The sequence below is a fragment of the Gouania willdenowi genome, chromosome 20, assembly GCF_900634775.1.
Source record: "Gouania willdenowi chromosome 20, fGouWil2.1, whole genome shotgun sequence".
NCBI lineage: Eukaryota > Metazoa > Chordata > Actinopteri > Blenniiformes > Gobiesocidae > Gouania > Gouania willdenowi.
The window spans coordinates 14,654,170-14,667,635 of record NC_041063.1 but is presented as its reverse complement, the minus strand read 5'-3'; the positions used below and the strand labels follow the sequence as shown (position 1 = coordinate 14,667,635).

Genomic DNA, 13,466 nt, shown 5'->3' with positions numbered 1-13,466 from the left:
ACCCCCAGCGTGTGTGCTTTGGAAAGCTGGATATTCATCATCCTTCTCCACACGGTGTGAGCTCCATAGAGCAGGAGAGGGCGAGATGAGAGCAGAGCAGAGATGAGAAAATATAGGTCTGAGATCAGTGATAACAAGGCAATCTCACACATGGTTTCATGTGGGATGGTGGTGGAATTTTAAAGATGCACCTCTATAGGACATCTCTACGTCAATCACGACTTGAAAGAGAAGTAAAGATCCTGGTGTGTTTTTACCTTTCTTGTGCTATTGGTGCTGTGCAGAAACTGGGGCAAACCCGCACCGCTCCGAGAAATTATTCACTGTGCTTCTTTTGTTATTTGCACGGCTAAATGCTCTCCTATTGTCAATGTTTTCAAAGGGAGCTTCAAAAACAACCCTTGATGAGTGCAACAGAACCCATCTATTACCACCAATACAAGGCATTACTCAAATTCACTCCCATTCATTATAGGCTCCCAATATAAAAGCTAGACATGCCATGTGATGAATGCTCGCTCCATTAATGGAAACACTGCCAGGCATCTATCCATCTCTTTTATCAAGCTTGTTTCAAATGAGTGAAGAGAAAGTTGTACAAAATTAAAACAATCCATTGTGTGTTGGTGGAAACGTCGTCAAGCAAAAAAAAAAAAAAACCTCCCCACACGCAATTTCTAAAACAGACAATCGAACGGTTAATGATATTTCATTTCGGTGCTGCTCTCGTCTCACAAAAAACAATGTGTGCCTTATTTTGCTGTAATGGAGAGAGAAAGGGACAAAGGAGGGAGGGCAGAAACTGACAGAGAGGAGAAAAGCAGGACAGAATGATAAAGAGAGAAAATGACACAGTAGAGGCAGGGTAAAGTTGGAGGCGACAAAAAAAAAAATGAAGACAACAGAGTGGAGATAAAATGGAAAGGAGAAAACATCAGGAAGAGTGATGGAGGAAGGGACACAAAGATTACAGGGACCTGATGGGAGAGGAGTGAGATGGGTACGTCTAACCAAAGAAGACTAGAAGCTGGAAGACTAAACACCTCCGAAATGGAGTAAAACACTTGATTTAATACTAAATATTAACATTCTCTACACTCATTTAACATTAAACTTAATCTCATTTGATAACAAATACATCAGATGACATGTGTGCGCATCATTACTAAACCTACTGTAAATCACTTCTATCAAATAGAAATAGTGCAGCCAAACTATTTTTTCAACCATTGGCTGTGATTTCAGACTCAAATTTGATTTATTGTTAAAATTACTTTTATAATTTATGTTGCAATTATTAAAACCAAAATATGTATTTGAGATAAATATTTTAGCCTTGTACCTATTAAGTTAAACAATTTCCATCTGATATTTATTCTTTTCATGCAGTAGATGAAATAAATGTTACTTCCCCTCCCTACAAGTCTAATTAAATGTAAGATTTTATGTGTCTGCATTAAAGCTGGCTGAGCAATTTGGGAAATATGTTTTAATTTTATGAAACGTTATTTAGATGATGTGCATTGCAATTAAATTAAAATCTGTAAATGTGTTACTCGACAGCTTTATTGTTTGTTCGCATGTGAGATTTCCACATCAAAGGTTTCTATTCACCAAAGTGAGGTCCTTGTACATCTGTGATGTTCAACACGTAGCTGACCAGAAGTAGCTCTAATGAATACTAAACCACTCCTGTCAGGTTAAGTGCACACTCATCGAGCACGAGGAGATGTTGACAAAAGGACACAAAGAAATACGCAAGACCTCAGAGGGCCTGACAACATGACCACATCTCAACCAGCGTCTGTCTATTCACCCCGACACCACATAAATCATCACTACTGTTCCTTCTGCAGCTGAGGGAGGGGGGGGGGGGGGGGGGGGGCTCACCAGAATCATGTGACCAGTGGAGATGTCCATGTTGGATGGGACGGGCTCCTCGCACCAGGAGGAGGTGCTGCTGCGCGTGGACGGGCTCGCCGCTGGGCCGTCGCTGAACTGCGACGATACGCTGTTGAGACGCGAGTGACGCAGAGTCTCGGGGCGCTCCACGCGCTCCGACGTACGGATGGCCATGCGCTGGCGACACAGATCCTGGGGATTAGAGGGAAAGGAGCTGAATATCAAGTAATGCTGGCCCTGCAAGATTCCAGTTGTTCAGTTTTATTCACGCACAATAGCTGCATGTACTTGATGTGCTAAACCATGTTGGAAAAAGATGAATCTCAGCTGAATTAAGTGGTCCTCACTTGTCTGTAGATATTTGTTGCATCTCTTAGAATTAAAACACTTATTCTTTGCCAAAAAAGGTGTCACATACAGCAGTGTTTCTCAAATAGGGGTACGTGATGACACTACGGGGGGAAAATGAACAAATGAAAGAATTAAAAATATGGGCTTTCATAATGTTTATTTTTTCGGTTAAAAATTATAATCAAAATAATGATGATGGAAATTATCTCGATTAGCACATGAACTGAAAATAAAAGGGGTGTGGCAGGAAATGACCGGAAATGATACATACAATTCAATAGGTACTAAATACAGTTTCAATCCACTTATATACAAAACAAGATTATTTAAAAATGTGTGTTATCACTCATTAATTCCATCATCATGCTCTATTGTTTTTTTTTTTTATAGTTTTCTGAGCAAAAGGTTGCAACAAATAAGAGAAAGGGGGTACTTGAGCCACTGACATACAGAATACATTCAATGTCACACTTTTAATGTGATACAACCCTCCACCTTTCATTCTGATGTTTAGAAATTAATCCATTGGTTTCTACATAAAGTGACACAGTAACACACAGAGGAGTTCTAACATAGACACTTAACACGAGCATCAAACCATCCATCATCAAATTGCCTTCCTCTAAAGCACAGGGATGAAAATGGAGCACCACAATTGTGAAGTTTAATCTTTATTTTGATGGATATGTCTTGGAGACTTGCTGAAAAGCTCACCCTTGTAGAGATTACATTTCATCTAATGACTCAGCTGTTTTTACCATCATACCCCAGTGCAGAGACTAAACTCAATCATGCAAACTGCGAAATGAAAAACGGAGATAAAACAAAACTCACAATCTAGTCCTTTTTTTTTTTTTTTTTTTATCCTTTTTAGTGTTTTATGTCATCTATGAATGTCTTTATGTTTAATTTCAGGCACTAAAGCATTAACATGAGTTCTTTTCTATCCTAGATTATTAACATTAAGAGCAGGGCAGACTAAAAAGGAAGCGACCTGCTATCTTATGATGCATCACATTGATATTTCCCCCTGGATCTCAGGCTCTGCTCTTGGTTTAACTTTCCTGTCATTACACTTTAATGATTAGAGCTGTGGAGCAGAGCCCCAGGCTTTAACCTCAAGGCACCATCCAGGTCCACCTCATAACTCATCTTACTTCTTAGCATCTCTGCAGAGCACTGCACTGCACAGGAGCTGAGAAATGGCCCCAGAAGCTGTCAGGAGTGCCACAGAGGGGTCAGAGGACAGACACAGGGTCGCTAACAGCGTCCCTGTTAGCGCCTTTCTTTAAAGCAGCTAATAGGAATAAAAGCAGGCTGAGAAGAGACAAATCTTTTAATAACACAATCCCACAGCCAGTATAAACCCACCTGTCTGTCAGGCTCTGAGCAAAGACCCACACAGCTGTTACCCCAATCTTTTAAGTTTATATTAGAGATCATTTATAATAATTACAGCATCACAAGTCGCTGAAACTTCATATTTCCATAAAGCAGACAGCTGCATCCAAAAACACACTATTTCCACTCTTTCTTTTTCCATCTTTCCATCCAACTGCTTCAGCTTTTGAGAAAACCTGATTAAATATTTAAAAAATCTTAATGCGTCATGCAGACAAATGTGTTGTGAATGCCATGCTGGGCACAGCTGAGCCCCAGTGCTGGAAATCAATACATCATAGCCTGCCTGATGCTCTAGAGTAACAGAGGGAGTAGGTTAGAGAGGTGGCTTGCTTCCTGTCTGACATGCACTCAGCAGGAGACGCTGAGCTTTAAATAACTTAATGGTAGTCAAAACGACCAAAATAGTTTAAATATAGCTTAACACATTAAATGTCTCACATGAAAACCAAAAAGAAAAACAGCTCAAAGATGGTGCAATAAAAATCGCAAAAACATCCCTTAAAAAAGAACCAATGAAACAATCTTCTGTTTGCTTTAAGCATGCGTGTTCCTCCAATGACAGAGCATGTAGTAAAATTCCAGTATTCTGATTGGCTAGGGGTGAAGTAGGCAGGACTAACCTGATACGTTGTGGTGGCATCAGTGTTGGTGTCAGTCCCTAGGCTGGCCAGCTTCTCTTTCATGCGTAGGTGTGAACGCTGGCGTACGCAGAAGACGGTGGCGGACACCGTCACCGCCACCAAGATGAAGAGCGAGCACAGGATGGTGAGCACCAGGAACTGGCCCGACTCCACCCTGGTCTCCTTCACCACAGGGATCTGGGTCAGGCTGCCCCTCTGGAGGAAACGGAAACAGGAGAAAGAACACAGAGTGTGAAGGATGGTGTTGTTTATGATTTACAACGACCACCTTGTCCCCTCTGCACTGCATCAATCCTAAATCCAGGGCTTCTGTTGGATCCCCAGAAGGAGAAAAATGGTTCAGCAGTTGCTTTGCTGCCATATTCCTACATCTCTTCTACTCTCTACCCCCTTCTCTCATTAGACAGCTCTAATACTGTCCCCATAACATGCTTTCAAGCTCAGTCAAACCCCTGTTACTGCATGTCCTGTGCTGTCTCCACACAGTGCATCTCTATAGAGATTCACAACCTCATTTAAAGCTGGCAAAGGGCGGGTTGGCACTGTGCAGTTACAGGAGGCTGGGACACTAAAAGCTTGTGCTTAATTAGCTCCTCTGGTCCTGAGGTGGGCTGGATTAGCAGCTCAGCTAATGGCTGCTAGGACACGGGAAGGCAAAGGCCCTCCAAAGGCTAGACGAAAAAAAAAAAAAAACGGGGCTTTTTAAAATATTCACACCCACGCTGCATATTGATGCACACCGAAGGGATCCTGTTTTTTAGTGTGTTTTAGAGCAGGTTAAATAATTGGCCTTTGTTTTCATAACTGATCCACTTGTGGCTATTTACGGTAATAACAAACTCCCTGCAGGCCTCTCTAATCCACAATATTTTGAGAGTGAACAGTCATAATTAGTAATCGGCAAGGAGAATTGCAAAAAAAAAAATCTAAAGCATACAAATATTTTGCAAATAAATACATATTGTATTACTTACATGGCTAATAGTCACAAAGAAAACACTTTTTCTGCACATAAATCCTCCTTACTATCCTCTGTGATTGACACTTCACGAGCTTTGGTTCATTTTTCCAGCTGCACACATGCCGACAGCAATACATCTGCAAAAGGGCAATACCAATAACAGGCCACAAATACATCAGCAGGCTCCTAATTGTCTACGTGCAATATTAAAAGATTGATAGGTGGAGTGAATCAAATCTGCACCATCAAAAGAAGGGCTGACATTTAGCCTGAGGGCTCTAATGGGCTGGCTGAAGGATGGCTGCATCTATGGCTACATCTTGTTACACTATTTTCAAAACAAGACACTTCACCCAGTACCGTTTAACAATGGGATTTGACCTTGTGGCTCGTAATTGACAATGTTTTTAGAGGTTGTCTGATGGCACAGGTCCTTTCGATTACTGTGTTGGGCCAAACGGATGCTGTTGATGGTAGTAACTGGGGCATGTCATTTCAATCAGGCATTAAGACGTTGAAAAAAAAAAAACAAACCCAGATTGGGTGAAGTGTCTTGTACGGTTATAAAAGGGCGACGATTTCAGTGAGCATAATGGAAATAGCATTAACAAAAAATACTGAATTTCCATTTTCTTTCAAAGTATCTGAGACAAACAAACCATTTAAGAAATGACAAAATCTTCCTGCAAATTTTCACCAAAGATGCAGCATATTTCATCAGAAGTCTTTATCACTTCAAATCTGCTTTGGCCTATTTCTCACAGCTTTAAACTCACCCTCCTTCCTTTATTTTTGAGAGAAAAAAAAATGGAAACCCACAAACCATCAGGGTTTAAAATAAAAAAAATAAAAAAAATCAGGTAAACCTCATAATGGAAAATAGGAAGAAAAAAACAAGCAAACGGATTTGAAATGCAATGCAAGCATAAAAGAGCGTTTGATGCCGATAATCGTATTCGAAAAACAGAAAAGAAAGAGGGCAGAGAGGGAGGAGATGTGAGACTGAAAATAACCTTTGTGGGCCTTTTCAGTTCTGCTATTTATTTTTTCTATCATTTTTATTTTTCCGAACAATTTCTGAGTTTTTTAAAGATTAGAACTGAAAACAGCATTTCAAAATTTACGAGCGAAAAAAAAAAAAGAATTGTGAGTAATCCTATGTGTTATGCTCATAATAAACACACAAGATGCATTGAAATGTTAAATTTTTTAATTATACTGTTACAAAAAGGAACAGAGTACTTGTTATTTATTTAATTTTTTTTAACATTAGTTCTAAAAAATGATGTATTTCTCCACTACATCACCAGTATTCACCACTTTTCTCTAACAGACTCTCCTCTGTTCACATTGCTCCTGTCGAGTGAATTGTCCAATCTGAGACAGATGGATTTTGGTTCCTTGGATTATTCAAATGATAAGAGGAATAGTCAGATGGAGAGATTATTCACTTAGGGGGGGGAAAAAGGAAAAAACAGCCAGACACACACTAATCATCGATGATAAATGCAGTCGAAATGTTTGAGGTACTACTGCTGATTCAAAGGTTTTACACAGTGTCAATGCAATAAGATGAACCTGTGAATCATTATATAGTTCACACAGTATATTCCTATCAAATCAAGTGATGCTCTGTGCAGTAGGCCTACAAATATTTAAAAAGCAAAAAAAAAAAAGAAAAAGGTTTACATTCTCATTTGAAACAAACACTCAACCAACATTTAAACTGTTAATTAAACGCTGATAACTGAAAAATGTATTGAGTGGGTATCAGATGTTTAAGATGAGTAAACGATGCGTTCACGGATTCTGAACAGTGAGGAGGATGCACCTGCACAGAAACTTGCATCCAGATGTGCACAAAGCTAAAGCATTTCACTAAAGAAAGTAAAATATAAATCAAATAAAAATCAATCATTCAAATACAGTGCATAAAATGCACATCAGACCAGATGTTAGGGGGAAAAAAAGGGATAAAGATTTTGTGCATGCTTTTGGAATAAAAGTCAGTGTTAAGATTATGGGTCTGAACTCTTCCACAAATCAGCACCTCTTACGCACCAGCCTTTGCTCTGCACACACACTCTCACACACAAAAAGAGAAGACACATTGAAATCCAGCAGATAATTACCCAAATCCATGTCTCGGAGCAGAGCTCACAGCGGATGAAGCTGCCGCTGCTGCTTGTGTTTCTGTTTGGTTCCAGTGAGCACGGAGAGCCACAGACACACTGCCGCCGCGGCTCCAGGACGCGTCTGTGCGCTCCGGCCGCCCACTCCAAAAGTTCCCCTGCGTGGGTCCCATCATGCGTCCCCCGGCGCACACAAAAGAGCGCGGCTTCAACACGTTGATGGAAAAGAAAGAAGACGCAGGATGAAGAAAAAAAAAGGTCTGGGAGTGGGAGAAAAAGGGGGGAAGAATGTGGGATATGCCCGCCTGATTTTCCGAGCCTTGGAAGAATGTGCAGAAGCCCCACATGCGAGTCCTTTCAGTGCCTGTGTTCCAATGAAAAGAGACGGGGAGGTGGCGGAGTGGAGGTTTTTTTTTTGCTATCATTTAGTTAAGGCTGAGCCCCTCCTTATATTCAGCAGCTCAGGAGTCCCCGTCCATTGCACATGTCACATCCACCGGTTGCTATAGCGATGCCTCCACATGTTGTCGACAGTGAATGTTCAAGGAGAGATGCCTGGCTAATAGGCTTGCGGGCCGAGGGGCCGATATGAATGGACGCAGGGCTAGTCGCTCATTTGTTGAGCTACCAGGGGTCTCAGTGTTTGGTGTGTGAATTGCTGTTTTCTCAGGCTCTCCTTTCCCTCCTGCTCACTCTCCCAGGGATTCAGAATGAGTGAGATGGGCCAGTCTTTTCTTCAAAGTAGGCTTTTACATTCAAAGCTGCAGCGAGTGCCATAATAAGAGGCCACCACACACTCATACAGTGGTTGTAAACTATATGAATGCAGCACTGGGAGATAGGGTGAGCCCTAAAAATGCTAAGCTCAGAGTAAATTGCCAGTAATTGGATTTTCTCTCATCCCAGTTTGGTTTTGCCACATTGAAGGGGAAAAAAAAGAGCAGAAAATAGCAAGTTTGGCAAGTTTTAAGGATAGAACTCAGTAAAAAAAAAGGTATCCTAATTAGCAATCACTCTGAAAAAATGATCCAATGGAGAGCAACAGCTGCACTTAGCAGCGAGAGAGAGAAGGGGATTATGGAGAGCACAAGGAGAGAAAAGGAGAATGCCAAAGAAAAGGGGCGGTGAGGAGAGCAGAAGGGGGGTCCTGTCAAATGCAGATGACGAGTCGTGAGGAGGGAGGGGGGTGTACTGTGTGATGGGCGAGGGAGCTCTCCAGTTTATTTTTTCCCATTCAGAGAGCACCCCCTCTCCCCTTCCCTATTGTCCTTAGGGGTGACAGCTGGAGTTGGCAATGTGAAGGGGAGAACAAAAACCAGCTCGCTGTCCAGCCTGGGTCGCCACATCGGACGCCACCCCACCAACCAGGCAGCACACACTCAAACTGACTCAACATTTTTTTTTTATAGCAACACCCCCACGCCCAGAAAACACACCCATCCATAATCCCTCACCTAAATACATTCATACATGAGGCTATACACAAGTGAACCTTTTTTTTTTTTTATTATTTTTTTTTAAAGGCGTTACATGCTTCGTTTTACCGTCTTCCCAGCAGCCGTTGGAGTGGCACCTCTCCCGTCATGCTCTGTGCACACACTGGCACATAGAAAGAAATTATTCAAACTCCAAGATTCAGTTTTCTCTTCGTCTGCCAGAGGGCACACACACTAACGGCCTGACCGGGGGGACACACATTTTTTATCTGCCGGTTATTCTCATGCAGTTTGAGTACAAAACAAAAATCACTTTCTGCAGTGCCAGCTGCTGCACTAATGCAAGACTGATGCAGGAGTCATGCATGGCGGGAGACTTTCATCACGTCTGTCAGGGGGAGCTTTTTTTTTCTTTTTTAAACAGTGAGAAATAAATAGTGGCTACTGAAGTTAATCCATCCCTACATTGGGCAGTGGCTATCCGCACGCAAACGTATTAATATACTGACTTTCTACCCGCACGTAGTGCCCCTCATTGGCCAGTTTAGGTAACGTGATAGGTCACGAGACTAAGACGCTACATACTTGTACTTCTGTTTGCTATTAATACGTAGATAATTAAACTATGTTATGAACTAACTAACCCTAAGCCAAACACTAACCCTAAACTACGTGTCGGACTAACTAACCCTAACCCTAAAATACATTATGAACTAACTAACCCTAAACTACATTATGGACTAACTAACCCTAACACTAACCCTAAACCTAAACTACGTTACGGACTAACTAACCCTAACCCTAAACTACATTATGAACTAACTAACACTAACCCAAACCCTAAACTATGTTATGAACTGACTAACCCTAATCCTATCCTTCTGGAATGAATTTGAATTTCTTGCCACCGTGAATTTGTACATGTATTGTTTGTTCAGCCATTTTTTTGTCCATACGGAATGGTCACATGACTTTCGGTAACGTCACCGGCCATGTACGAATAGCGCCGGAGGTTGTCCGTACGTCTACATACGGCTCGCCACTTTGTACATTAAATCGGTCATTTCTGTGGTGAACTTGACACAAGCTGGGTTTCCTCGTCTCAATGAGACACCCTGATCATCATCATCATCATCATCATGTCAGCACCATCTGAATCCACAGTGGGATTATAGAAGTATAGACAATCCCTATCCAGACTGTGTCTTTACCTGAGGAAAAATCCAGATATTGCCACCAGTTTTCTTTTTTAGTGTAAATGGACACATTTTCACACATTTCATCTCCTGCACATGACACACCACAATTTCACAACTCATGTCACATCCCCTAGAGGTCGGTGCTAATGGTTATTACACAAGGGAGGTCTGACGTGCATCGATTCATTCTCTCACCCATCCCCCCCCCCCAAAAAAAAAACTCTACGAGAAGTCAATTTCAGGAACACACAGCCCCTCAGTCAATCTCACAGCCAGCAGTGAGCTATATTGTGTAGATGCTGTCATGACTGTGTGTTCCTCTTGTAAGTACCTACTTCCTTGGAGGGAACACATGTTCGAACAATCGCTGCTAGTCCTGCAAAAGCTTATCTGCCCTCTCCTCTCCCGTCGCTGCTCCAATGTTTGCCTCCCTGACATATGTCATGCGTCCAATAAAAAAGATGGAAAAGAGGAGAGTGAGTTCAAACAATGACAGAAAGAGGATTGCTTCACTTCGCCATGTGTTCACCAGGAGGGAGGAGGTGAATGTGAATGTTAAACACATGTCAGGATCAAGTGCACCACCTGAGATGTAGAGACTCACCGAAACAAGGAGGAAGTGCTATACGAGTGGATTGGATGTAAACCACAATGTGCAGGGCAGCATGTTAGTGGATCTCTTATGCATTGCATGGTAAATGGAGACCTTTGCAGAGGGCACAGCGTGCAATGTAGAGTATCCAAATTCACAGCAGAAGTCTACTTGCACACGTGATGCTCAACAAGCAGCTTGGAAGTACTTAAACATGTAACTAACAAGCAATGAACCTAAAATAGTTTGACTTCCTGCTAAGCTCTAGGAAATGGGGTGCATTCAATTACTCATTAGAATTTCAGAGCCACTGTTGCTGCTAAGAGGTGTCGCAAGATATGCTCAAGCTGTAGTGCAGAGAAAACAATTAATACATACATTTATTAATTAATCATTTATTTTTTTCCTTGAATTTTTTTCAAGACAACAACATAGTACATTACACTGACAGGTTACTATATACCAGTGGTTCCCAATATTTTCTGTCCCGTGTACCCCCTTTGCATTTGTGTCAAATCACATGTACCCCCTCCATAATTTCACATGCTTTTTCATTGGTGGAACAGTGGGCTCTCTTAAATCCCTAACTCTCCAATATTAGTTCCCTATGGCTTAATCTACAAGTTAAAAACAATTAATGTAATTTTAAGTTTATGTTATTTAAGCATGCAACCTTTATGTAATTACTTTAATAGTAAGCGAATAGCTAATTATTGTCTCCTATTGTCAGATGTGTGATAAAATGGCCTCTACAGCATAAAATAATTCTGTTTCAAAAAATTAGAAAATATATTTTATTAATCAATAGTTTAATTGTTAGTTTGTGGTGAATTTGTTAAAAGAAAAATAGCTTAAAAAAAGAACATTTCCCAATTACATTTAAATTCATCGTTAAAATATTTCCGATTACCCCCTGTTTGGGAAGCATTGCTATAAACAATATTTACAAATTCTATACATTGCAATACATTGTGTGTGTGTGTAATATTAGTAAATAGGTAATGCTGTTAATACAAGAAAATGATAGATAAATAACATAATAAATAAATACATGTATAAAGAGAGAGGAAAAGGTGTATATACACAGATATACTGTATATAATAACAACAAAAGTAAATAACAACAGAGAAAGTACTAGGGAAGAAAAAAAAAAATCAACTGGGAACCCCAACACCCAAACAAACTGAGTGGGCGAGGCCAGGCCAACATATTTATTTCTAACAAATAACACATGGAAATATCTGTTTTTAGTCAATCCTAGTTTAACATGAGTTACACTGCAAACATTTCTCATGTTTACAATAAAACAAAGCACCTCACAACCCACTGATGTCACATCCTTCATTGTTGATGAGTTTCATTTATGGCCGCGAGACATGAAACAAGAGATGAATTATGAAAAGTGACACTTTACGCTTAAGTTTAAACTCCCTCTGTAGCATCACTTAGGGTACGGAAACATGACAGCAAGGTGAACATCTTCAATGCCTCGTTTCTTGATGTTCCAGCAGGTGTCTATAGGGGTGGGGGAGGGGTGTGTTTGGGGGCTATTTCTCATGGAGGATGTTCAAAGACAAGAAAAATGTCCCACTTTCGGCTGCTGCTTGAAACGTGCTTGAATCGCTGTGCTCATCACCTGCTCAGAGAGGAGCCTTTTAAAACCTGTGTGTATCCCTGCCATGTCAATCTGCTAGTTTCCCCTCAATGAGTTTGTTCAAATAGGAGCTCTTCTCTTTGTGATTTCCAGCCCAGGCTTCACCCATTGCCAAGCAGTTCAAAGCGGAAAACATCAAGGTAAATGCTACGCCTGTCAACGGGACTATATTTAAAGCAGCGAGGCAAATTTAACACAAACATTGTAGGCATTAAAAGTAGCACATGAAATCACAACACATTCTATAGAAAGGTATGATAGAATTGATTCATTTTCTGTTGCATCAACATAGCCACAGCAATCTTTTAGTTTGACGTGAGGATGTTAAAGTCAATACTTTTCACAGGAGTTTATCTTGTTCTAAAGACATAAATATAATATACTGTATATAGGTGGCTATAAGTCTGATGCTTGTGTTTGTGATCACATGAAATCCAATACAATTATTTTAACTTAAAATTGTACAGAGTGTTTTTCTTAATGCAGCTGCTGTGTAAATATGTAGCATCAGAGGGTGATGCTCTTCTGTTGTGTTAGCAGTTCTAATCTGTGAATATAATGATACGCAAAACTGTTTTGATAAGAAAGATTGAGCAAAAATGCTAAAATGCTTACTCTTAAAATGCAGAGGACATACACTGCAGAAGCCAGCTCCATCATTGTGGATACAATCAAACAAATGCTGTTCCCTAAGGGTGTAAGAAAAAACTGATGCAGCGATGTATTGCGATATTTCACCGCACAATAATGGTCAATTTAATTGCGCTAACAAATGAATACGCAAACACCCAGTCTTTTATAAATACATGTGATTACTATATTTAGTTTTTAAGAATTTAAAAACGTAACAGAATCAGAATTTGTTGCAGAAGCAAAAGTTTAACTTTTTTTTTTCTTTTTAATGTAATTTGACAGTTTGATAAACATACCACTTGTTTTTGATAATTGTACTTGGATTACAATTACTTAGCATTTACTTGTTCATGCAAGTTTGAAAAAAAAATTAAATGAATTGAATTTCATTCCATTTTGTAATTGTAAAGGTGAAATTTGTAATTATTGACATTGCAATATACAGCATATCTTATTGTTTAGTATCGTGACAAGCAAATCGTGAATCGTATCGTATCGTCAAATTCATGGCAATGCACACCCCTACTGTTTACTCTACTCGTGACCTTTGAACCTTTCTC

At 40.3% G+C, this 13,466-nt stretch overlaps 1 protein-coding gene across 1 annotated transcript in view; it reads right to left on the bottom strand.

Moving 5' to 3' along the window:
• ptprn2 (protein tyrosine phosphatase receptor type N2) overlaps window positions 1-13,466 on the bottom strand; it is a 150,576-nt gene that overhangs the window by 22,258 nt on the left and 114,852 nt on the right. Inside the window, exons 12-13 of the mRNA XM_028433952.1 lie at window positions 4,278-4,493; window positions 1,891-2,094 (exon numbers count right to left, since the gene is read on the bottom strand). Coding sequence (XP_028289753.1) covers window positions 1,891-2,094; window positions 4,278-4,493 — 420 coding nt within the window. The remainder of the gene's footprint in view (window positions 1-1,890; window positions 2,095-4,277; window positions 4,494-13,466) is intronic.